Source organism: Chenopodium album, chromosome 15 (assembly GCF_948465745.1).
Source record: "Chenopodium album chromosome 15, dcCheAlbu1.1, whole genome shotgun sequence".
Classification (NCBI taxonomy): Eukaryota; Viridiplantae; Streptophyta; class Magnoliopsida; order Caryophyllales; family Amaranthaceae; genus Chenopodium; species Chenopodium album.
Window position 1 is genome coordinate 4,399,175 of NC_137848.1, and position 11,177 is coordinate 4,410,351.

Genomic DNA, 11,177 nt, shown 5'->3' on the forward strand with positions numbered 1-11,177 from the left:
TTTATTGAAAATAAAACACTAAAATAACTTCTTTATCCTAATGAATCTATCTAACTTTTTTTTATCCTATTTTACAAAACATATATTCAAATAAATCGTACGTGTCATATTAATAATTAATTATTGTCGATGTGGCATGGCACTTGACCAAAAATTGGAGTGCCAAGTGTCGTTGTCTCGTGACCAGGCTAAAAGTTTAGCTTTATATATTAGTTATATGATATGATTTGGATTCTTAACCCTTGTTCAGTTAATTGTACTTTGACTTTATTAAATCTGTTTTCATTATTGTTAACTGTATGTCATATAACTTTAATTAATGTAATATGGTATTTTTTAGATCATCTTTAAAAAAAAGGATTTTTTTTTTTTTTTTTGGTATTTTACTAAGTACTTTTTTTATGAATATATTACTAAGGGCCTGTTGTGTTCTGTTTAATTTCAATTCAGTTCTGTTTAATTTCAATTCAGTTCAGTTTAGTTCAGTACAGCCCCAATCAGTTCAGTTGTTATCAGTAAATCGGAACATACTCTAACTCTTAAAACACATTACTCCGTATTTTGTTTGAACATCGATTTTGTGCAAAACTTACTCTATTAAAGTTTTGGGTTTATTTGGCTCTATGAATTTGATTTATATAGTATGACATGAAAATGCCAATATTCATAATATAACGGTGGGTTACTCCTAAAAGACGCTCAATGGCAATATCATGTTCGTGTCTAATTCATGGAAAATTTTGAAATTGATGTCCATAATACATAATCTCCCGTACATATCTGACATGTTTATTATGCATTAAAAAAAAGGACTTCTCGTGAAAAACTACCTTATAAAAAAATATTGTAAGAAACTACCTTTTAAAAATAATAGATGTTGTAAGAAACTACCTTATAAAACAATTAATGTTGTAAAAAGTTATCTTTTACCGAATTATTGCATTGAATAAGAGATGCTTAGTGACCCATTTTCAATCATTTTTTCTCGTTTTTCCACCTAATTTCTCCATAGCCCCCGTATAATCTCTAATTCCCTCTCTCTTTCATTGTTTAATTAAGCACATGGTAGCAACTTACAACATTTAATTTTTATACGGTAGTTTCTTACAACAATCTTTTTATAAGGTAGTTTTTCACAAAATTTGATGTATATAAGGTAGTTTTTCACAAAATTTGATGTATATAAGGTAGTTTTTCACAAAAAGTCCTAAAAAAAAAGACCTTGCCTTTTTGTCTAAATTCTTTTAAATTTAGGAACATCGTAGGTGGACAATTAAGATAGAATTCAAGCACTTATTAAAACACAGTCGGAAATGAAAATGGAGCACTTATTATAATATGGAGGGATTGGAGCATGATATAAAAAAAAAAAAATTAAACATACATACTATTAGTTTTATATACACATTTCATTTGGTTTTTCTCTTTATTTTTCTTTGTCTAATGAAATCAAATATTCTCAAAAAATTGACACAAAAAAAAAATCATAGTCATATGGAATCTCGTTTGGAAAATCCCAATGTGTTATACTCATATATTATAGCCCTGTTTGGCAAAAATAGCAGTAGTGGATAGCTTTTAGCCATCGAGTAGCAAGTAGCTGTTAGGGTAGCGATTAGCTATGATCAATTAGTAGTGGGTAGAGGTTAGCTATCAAAGTAACAATTGTAATAGTATGAGTGTTGACTGGCAAAAGTAGTAGCGATTGCAATACTAAAAAATATATATTAATAATCATACAAGTTGTAAAAATAAAGTAATAAAAAAAATTATCAAACGTTACCCGCTACTTTAAACGCTACTATTTTTAATATTTGAGAAAAACTATCTAAACGCTACCTCTATTGTTTCGACTCTCCAGTGTAATTACGAACTAAGGTATGTTTGCAAAATTCATGTTATGGGAGACTTAATTTAGAAGTGTTTCAATTGATATAAGGAATTTGGGATTTTTTTATTTTTTATTAATTATGTTGTTGAAATTAATCAATTGAAATTAGGGTTTAATCAATTTTCGTTTAGTTGTAATCAAATTGAAAACCTTAAACCCTACTAAAAACTTGTGTATTCTGATGATTTTTGACTATCATAATTTTTTTAAAATGGACGATTGAGATTATTTGTTTTATTCTTTATTTTTAATTATTAATTTTAGTTAAAATAGTTTTATAAATATATTTTAATCTTCCAGAAATTATTTATTGATATTTTCGAAATTTTGGAAATAAAAAATATATAAGAATTTTTAATGATTATTCTAGTTTGTTATTATAAAATAAGAATAATAAGAATTAATTAACAATAATAAAAATTAACAATAATAAGAATTAACAAGTATCGTTGCACCTTAATTATTATCAAGGATACAAAAATCTAAGAAGAAAAAATTAAGAATAATACTGAAATCAGAATTTTCGTAACCTTAAGGTGACACTCTTAACCTTCTGAGGCGGGGGGCGCGGGTAGTGGCGAACTAAGGAGCGGGAGTAGATACGTCCCGGGAGTGGCCACTCACCGGTGGCGGTTCGATGCGTTAGTTGACTTCGATAACAGCTCCCGATACTAATCTGATTATAGGGTAAAGGTACAAGCAACATAGTCTCACCGATCAGCCAATCTTCCATCATTAACCCAACTGCAACAGCGTATATTTCAATGTTGACTCTACAAAACTCTTGAATTGGTTGTTCTTGCTCGTCAGTACACCTTATCTGGATCAATCCACACTACAGCATAGGTTCGAACTGGTTTACCCAGGCTCACCACCCGACTCCAAAATGGATTCACCGTTACTTATGGTTAACTCAATATCGCATAATGATATTGATTATTGATTACTTTATATATATATATATATATATATATATATATATATATATATATATATATATATATATATATATATATATATATATATATATATATATATAAAACTCAGTATCGCATAAGCTAAGAGATTGCGTGCGTGTATAATATAAGTATTCTATATAGGATATATTTTGCACCAAAAAAAATCTATATTGGATATATAAGAGTTCTAGGTGTCATAGACTCGTAGGAATATAATAACACACAAAAAAAAAAAAAAAAAAAATATCTATACATATACGCATATCCTTAGAGAATTTATATACTTCATATATAATAGATAATAGGTAAAATTGGTAAAAACCACCTTTTATGTCCAACTTTTTTGAAAAAACCATCTTTTATGTTTTTTTTTTAATCAAACCACCTTTTAAATACCTAAATTTTTAATTGCACCACCCCTATTTCAAATCATGACGAAAAAATTAACTAAGACATCAAAGGGGCCCACAACTTGTGACTTTTGCTCCTAAATCATGTATTTTGTTCACCTCCAAAAACATTTGACCCTCCCCTTTATATATATGCATGACTAAATTGAGTAACGCTCTAAAAAACCACACTTAATTTTGCTACAAAAATTAAATTGTAGTATTTGTTTATTCTCAAAACCTAAATTAAGGTAATTGAAGTGGATGGTTGATATGGAAGGGAAAGGTTTGCTATGGTTGATGATTTGGAAGTGGATGGTTGAGATGCAATATGTTAGATTTGAAATAGGGGTGGTGCAATAAAAATTTTAGATACTTAAAAGGTGGTTTAGTTAAAAAAAAAACTTAAAAGGTGGTTTTTTCAAAAAAGTCGGACAAAAAAGGTGGTTTATACCAATTTTACCTAGATAATAGGAAACGATTTATTATCTCTTATTAGCTTGCTCCTTTTTTTTTTTTTTAATTATTACTGTATTATTTTTTAAAACATATGTACTACGTACCTGTTATTCTAGTATTCCTATTTTCATTGGAAAAACTAATTAGAAATAAATTAATAATCTAATCAGTTATCGCTAGCTAATACTCCTTAATATTTGTATATATGATGATACAATTCTTTCAAAAGAGAGTAATAAATTTGGTTTGGACAACATTTTTTTTTAAGAAGAGTAAGTAGCTAGGTAGTCATATTAAGATTGAATATCTTTCATTTTTGAGATTAAATTTTCATCTTTTTTTTGATGCAAATTTTCCTTTTTCTGTTGTATAGTAAATATATAATACTCCATAGAAGAAGTTTCTTTTAAAAAACAATATTAAAAGAAGATACAAATAATGTAAGATTTTTTGTGTGTGATTCTTGTTAAGTATATGAAGATAATATTTTTTTAAAAAAAATATCAAAGATTAAGTAATTATATGTTGTTAAGTATATGAAGATATAATCTAATATGTCTGCGGTATAATTTAATTCTTGTTAAGTATATGAAGATAATGGCAGCTAATATAATAATTATACCTAAAGATAAAACGGTATAAATTGATAACATATTTGATCACATTGTTTTGGTGAGCCCGGCCCAACAGTATTTAGGTGATCATGGCTGCTAAGCTAAATTAGAGACGTAAATGTGTAGCGTCAAATTGTTTTCGTGTTTGTGTACTCATAGATAAAGGGATTGTGAAACCTAAACACTAACCTAACCCATTTTATCACTAATCCACTTTTTTTTTTTTTTTTTTTATATATCCGGTTTGTGTCATATTATCGTATCTTGTCAATTTTTGATGGCTCTAGCTAAGCTACGAAGAAACTGTTAGATCCATGGTTTGAAGAAGGCAAATATTTTCAGATATTTGAAACTTGCAACAATCTCTTATTTTTCTTATTTACATTATAAAATTTATAGTAACATACGTCATTAAATCATGACATCCATATCATGTTTGATCTACTCGAGTTGGACTAAAAAATTTGACATTCCTACTTTTCTATATGCTCAAGGTTAAGAATTACTTGTACAGTCGTACATACATATATGTCACACATCGGAATCTAAGCTACTTGCCTACTTGCTCGCTCTTCTGCTCTTCAACAACAGTACCCTTGAGGCTTCTGTTCACCTTAGCGCGGGAGGAATCACAATTTGAGTTATAATCTGTCATAATTCTCTACAAAAATTTTATACACTGTTTCTATATCTCGTCGAAATGCTTGGATGATCTATAGAGAAATTTTTTCACCAACTTTGAGAATGCAGTTGAACTGTCTTTCAACAATTCAGAAGGAGAGTCATACTCGGCGATCCTGCCTGCATTTATCATTCATTTCACTCAGACAAATAGACAATACAACCAGAAGTACACAACAACAGGCTACAGCATTTATCAATATCGATGTTGTCAATAGATTAATTTTAAGCAAAAAATAGAAAATCTTTAACTTACCTTGATCGAGAACCAAGACAAGATCATTGTCAATGACTGTAGGTATCCTGTGCGCGACAGTAATTACAGTACATCCGCTTGTTTCCTCTCTGACAGTCTTCTGAATCAGATTATCAGTTGCAGTATCAACAGACGCAGTAGCTTCATCCAAGACTAGTATTCTTCTCCTCTGTAGAAGCACTCTCCCTAGACAAACCAACTGCCTTTGCCCTACACTCCAGTTTTCTCCGTCTTCAGCAACTGCCACAATCAGCAAAGATTTCGTGAGAAATACGAAGAAAGTTTTATACATATATATCATGAATCAGAAAGTTCTAATACCAGGGGCATCAAGAAGCCGTGCATCCTGCCTTATAATACTAGCAAGACCGTGGCACTTGTTGAGTACCTGCACAAGTTGGACATCATACAGGTTATTACTGTTCTCTTCTTTAAGACGAAATGAACAATTTAGGGAATACAGTTAAGCTGTTATGTACCTCCCATATCTGTTGATCAGAATGCTCCTCGAGTGGATCCAGATTAGCCCTCACATTTCCTTGGAAGAGAGTAGGGTCTTGGGGTATAATACTTAGCCTAGATCTTAAATCTTTCAGCCCTAACATACAAATATCGAGTCCATCAATGAGAATACGTCCCTGTGAAGGATCAACAACCCGAAAAAGGGCTTGTATAAGAGTTGATTTTCCACTGCCTGTTCTTCCAACAACTCCAACTTTCATCTTTGCTGGTATGGTGCAGGTGATCCCTTTGAGCACCATGGGAAGAGCAGGGGAGTACCGGACATGTAGGTTCTCAAATTGAATAAATCCTTCAGTAGGCCAATCTGATTCAGGCCTGCAGTCTTCTATAATCGATGGAGCTTCACTTGGTAGTCGTGCAAAGTCGAGAATCCTTTCAACTGAGATCATTTTGTTCTCCACATTACACAAGTTCCATATTATCCAAGCTTGCAGGACATTCATATTTAGTCCATACGTGGCAGCTAGTCCCGACAAACCTAATATCAGAAATACAAACAGTTAATCAGAAAGTAGCATTAGAAATCATCAAAAGCGCTACATATAAAACATAGACAAGGGAATCTGGTGAAGAAGCTTACTTGGATCAATAGCTGATCTTGGCAACATCACTAAGATGACTAGAACAATGAAGAACACCAAGTTGAACAAAAAGTTTATCCTGACAGAAAGCCATTCCATAGCAGCAATGTTGTGGAAGATAACTCGTGAATAATCATTCACCAAACATAGAATTTTCTCATAAAAACGGCCCTCTTGACTGAAGCACCGGATAGTTGGAGAACCCACCATACTCTCAGAGTAATGGTGGAGTATAGGAGATTTTCGAATACCAACCATCCTGGCCAGCTCCCTTGCAGTTGTTATATAATACGCCTGCAGCAGGTTGGAGAAACCATCAGCTTTGTAATGCATTTACTAAGATAAGCATATAATTTCACAATATCACATTGTTTGCTTACCTGATACCAACAGGAGATGGCAATAACAGCAACAAAGACAAGAATAATTTGCCAAGCAACTTGGGACATGAGAATAATTATACTAAGTAGTTGAATTAGAGCAAATACTAGTCCAGCTAATCTGTAAGGGATGTCCATATCCACGGTACTTTGGTCTGTAGAAGACTGCAAGGGAGAAGAAACTGAAATAAGGAGTCAGAAAAATACACAAGAGTTGTATAACACTGATAACTAGTTTTATTTAGTTGATTTGTTACCCTGCTGAGTATTCTACTGGTTGGTGTGAAGTCGAAAAAAGATATAGGAGCACGGAACACTGATTTGATCATACTGAGGAACATCTGCTGTGCAGTCTCGATGGAAATCGTGGAGAGAAATATAGTCCTCCCTAATATAAAGACACAACTACCACCCGAAAGCAAAACAAAAATAGCCATCAGTTGTTTATGGCTGACTCGACCCTCTTCCTCTGTCGCCCAAGCAACCCAGTAGCTGCTACCCATCTGTAATCCCTGAAAAAGAATCTGACATAGCAGGATGACTGGAACAAGACCTCCTCTGTATGCAGCAGTGATGAAAGTCGAATATACATGCCAATTAACTCGTCCTACTACAGCTTCCTCTTCATTGCTTAGTGCTAGCTTATCATACTGAATCGAACATGGAGAATTTTCTTCTATAAGTTCTGCTAGAGGAACTGAAGATGACTTTGTAGTTGAATTATGAAATACACCATCATTGGTATTTACTTGTTCTAGTGATTTTTGGTGAGCATCCATTTGTCTGACAAGTTCACCATCTGGGTCTGTAATCAAATCTTCGTATCTTCCTGATTGAACAATTCTTCCGTCTTTCATCACCTACAGAATTGTAATTAAACATAAGCTTTAATATCGATCAAAAAAAGGTTGAGTTGCGTACTAATCTGACAGCACAATTACCAGAACGACGTCTGCTGCATCCAAGAATTCCAGCTGATGGGTTATGTATACCACAGTCTTCTCAGACAACATTTGCATCAGAGCCTTCTGCATTACATGTCCAATTAACTATATTAGTACATATGTAAGCAAATTATATATGATAAGGAGGAAACAGAAAAAGAAAGCTGTAATACTTGCCTTGAACAGGTGTGCACCAGTGAGTGCATCAACGGCGCTGAATGGATCATCAAGGAAATAGACATCTGCATCACTATAGATCGCCCTAGCAAGCTGAATTCGTTGTTTCTGACCTCCGCTTAGATTAATACCTCTCTCTCCGACTACACACATATCAGCATCAGTCCACATCTGAAGGTCTTTGGTCAAGGCACATGCTTCCAAAACCTCCTCATAAAATGCCTTATTCATGTCCTTCCCAAACAATATGTTATCCCTTACTGTACCAGTTTGTATCCATGAATTCTGTGGAACATAGGCTTTTGTTCCATACACCTTAATCTCCCTGCCAGAGATTCTTGGAATCTCTCCGAGTATGCTACAAAGCAAGCTCGATTTCCCTGAACCAACTGACCCACAAACAGCAACCTTGCAACCCTTATCTATTTTCAACTGCTCACTTATTCTGATTGTAGGTTTTCTTGCATAATGATTGCTAGTATCCCAAGTATATTCACCACTTTCAATATCAAGTGCAAGTGTAGATGCTCTAAATTTACGGTATGTCAACAACTTCATCTGATCTTCATCCCTTAAGAAGTTCTCAAGTCGAGCAACTGAGACCCTTGTTTGAGCTATCATTGATATCAGTTCTGGCAGATTATATATAGGCTCTTGCAGAATCCTAAACGTAGCAAGAGCAGAAAGAACAGTTCCAGAGGTCAATGGTGTCTTCACCAAAATGCAAACACCAAAGGTAACCACTGACACTAATGTTGGCGAAGCCCAAAACAAGAAAGCAACCGCAGAACATGTGTAGAGATACTTACTCAACCAAGACTTCTCGGTCTCTCTCAATTTCAAGATTTTCTCCATAAAAGTAGATTCCCAAGAATGCAATTTAAGTACTCTCATGCTCTTCAAAGTTTCCATAGTAGCTTTGATTCTCGAGTCTTTAGCTTCCATGATCTTGGAATGTAGCATCTCTTGCCTACTAGCCAACGGTGTGTTGCAAACCATCACCAAGATCGTGGAAGCTAGAGCAGCAATGGCAGGCGCGGCACCAAGATTTATGTATAGAATAATTAGTGCAAGGGACACCTGCAAGGGAAGTAGCCAAATGCGATGAATGTACAAGAAGAAGTCTCCAAGTCTCTCAGCATCGACGTTAATCAAGTTGATAATTTTCCCATTGCCTTGACCAACAGCATACAGTTTAATCTTGAGAGACTTTTTGTACACCAAGGCAATGGTAGCTGCTCTAACACGAATACCAATGCGAGAAGCACCAAAATACCATTGCCTTTGTGATATTGACTCAATGCACTTAGCAATGAAGAAAACTACAGGAAGTGTCATGCCATCATGGTAGCTCGAGTCATCAGCCTTTGTCGAAAGGTAATCAACAAAGTGGGTTATGAGCAGAGGACCCATATATGAAGCAATAGTATTGGCCCCTGGAAAAAATTAATTTAAGCACAATTTTAAACAGAACAGCATGAATATACAAACAGCAAGATCAGCACTATAAATCAAAGCTGAAGATTCTTAAAATTCGATTATGAGATTTAATAAACAGAGAACCATACCAGCGAAGAAGGCATTGGTGAGCAAAGATCTCCACATGCTACAAAACACAGCATTTGACAAGGAGAACACATTGATCTTCTGCTTTCGAAGCGATTCTTCCAACAAAGATGAGGCATTTTCTGCAGTTTCTGACAGAGGTACTGATGGGATATCAGCTAACACCAGCAGCTGAATCCTACCAAGTCTAAAAAGTGGATTAAGCCATGAAAACGCGATTTTACTCCAAAAATTACAGTTGCTGAAAGCAGAAAACTCTTTAGTACTACTCTCTTGCTCAGGAGGCAACAAGGGCTGCTCGAGTTCGTGTACATAACTTCTCATACAACAACCATACAACCCATTGAAGCATAAAAGAAGTGTCAATGGAAATCCCAAAAAATCAACAAATTCGGCTTCTGGGAGATCTATAATGTTCATGTCTATGGATGTCAAATGGGTTATGATGTAATGTGTGACCAAAACCATATAAAAAACCAAGGAATAGACCCACCATACAATAAGAACCAAAGGCCATTTCTTGTCTTCTTTGAGAATTTTTTCTCTAGAATAAACAAGAATTAAGGTAGACAAAACCCAAGTAAATGCAGTAGAAATTGAACTATATGAGATAGTTTTATGGCACCAAAACAACTCATACAGACCATAACACAAATATAAAATGGACAATATTGAACTGCAAAATGGTGTTACTAATCTAGTGTACAAATTTGAATCATTTCTACCATAACTTGCTAACATTTCTGTGGATTCTACTGCATTATATCTCCTTCTAATCGACTTTTGCAATAACTCGACGAAAACCCATGACAGGAACAATGTACAGAACACTACATTAGCTACCTCAAGAACAACCTCCATTGATAAACACTCTAAAACTCTATGAAAATCAAAACCCATTTTTAGAAACCTGCAAAAAAGCCATTGGAATCAGGCTTAGTTAATTTATATTGGAACTAACAAAAAAACCCAGTTCAGATTACAAGGCCTAACAACCTTGTGAATATATAATAAGACTTGAAAATGAAATATAAACTATATAGTAAAATTATATATGTATCAAAAATGATTATGTTATGATTACCTGACTAATTCAGATATGAAAACTTTGGAATTTGAATCAGTTCAAAGATTATAGGAGGAGAATTTTTCACTAGCACGTGGCTTTGAGCAGTAGTGAACAAACTGATCTATGCTTTACACAAGATGGCTTGTGTTTTGGTTTGGTCACCTTTAACATATTTTTTATGATTTATTCAACACCTAATAATTTAAAATTTATCCTAGAAAATGAATTTTTGTGTATCATAAAAACAAAAAGGGGACCATATTTATATTTATGAAATACTATTGACTAATCTACTGCAGTATAGTGTACTTTCTTTCTGAATTTTGCTCTCTATGTGACTAAACATGTGTTACATGTCCATATTTATAGCATTATTACGTGTGACTTCACATATGTCTTCATATTGGTGACATTGATTATAATTATAACCTGCGGAAATGATGGAATGGATAAAGATAAATATCGCACAGGCCTATCTAGTTCAGTCGATGAGGTTATGGAGTTCAAATCTTAAAACAAATTTTATGTATAAAGTATAATTTATGTTCGAACTAAAGATGAATAAAATAGATAATACGGAATAGTAATCTTAAATTAGACAAAATGACAAATTAAGGATGAGTGAGGTGTGTAACATGTATTGAAAGTTGAGAGTTGTTCAACTAGTCTTTTTTGTAAGAATTGTTTGA

At 33.5% G+C, this 11,177-nt stretch overlaps 1 protein-coding gene across 2 annotated transcripts; it reads right to left on the reverse strand.

The window, feature by feature from the left end:
- Nucleotides 1-4,748: 4,748 nt before the first annotated feature.
- Nucleotides 4,749-10,629, reverse strand: LOC145582741 (putative ABC transporter C family member 15). Of its 2 annotated transcripts, XM_081639749.1 has the most exons (11): nucleotides 10,504-10,629; nucleotides 9,422-10,329; nucleotides 7,854-9,289; nucleotides 7,674-7,760; nucleotides 6,990-7,592; nucleotides 6,733-6,897; nucleotides 6,352-6,646; nucleotides 5,729-6,249; nucleotides 5,571-5,637; nucleotides 5,250-5,489; nucleotides 4,750-5,113 (listed from the first exon to the last, which is right to left on the reverse strand). In XM_081639749.1, exons 2-11 carry the CDS (start codon nucleotides 10,317-10,319, stop codon nucleotides 4,998-5,000), a joined length of 4,428 nt encoding a protein of 1,475 aa, XP_081495875.1. In that variant the 5' UTR covers nucleotides 10,320-10,329; nucleotides 10,504-10,629; the 3' UTR covers nucleotides 4,750-4,997. The 2 variants fall into 2 exon arrangements, with proteins under 2 accessions (XP_081495876.1, XP_081495875.1); XM_081639750.1 differs by lacking the exon at nucleotides 10,504-10,629 and having other exon boundaries at nucleotides 4,749-5,113; nucleotides 9,422-10,435.
- Between the last annotated feature and the right edge of the window lie 548 nt (nucleotides 10,630-11,177).

What these genes read in the sequence shown, in the direction of transcription:
- LOC145582741 (XM_081639750.1), bottom strand. Translation starts at nt 10,319, where the DNA reads ATGGGTTTTGATTTTCATAGAGTTTTAGAGTGTTTATCAATGGAGGTT. An exon ending in CCAGTAGAATACTCAGCAGG is followed by an intron (nt 6,898 to 6,989) that starts GTAACAAATCAA and finishes TCTCCCTTGCAG; the next exon opens with TCTTCTACAGACCAAAGTAC. An exon ending in CTGATCAACAGATATGGGAG is followed by an intron (nt 5,638 to 5,728) that starts GTACATAACAGC and finishes CAACTTGTGCAG; the next exon opens with GTACTCAACAAGTGCCACGG.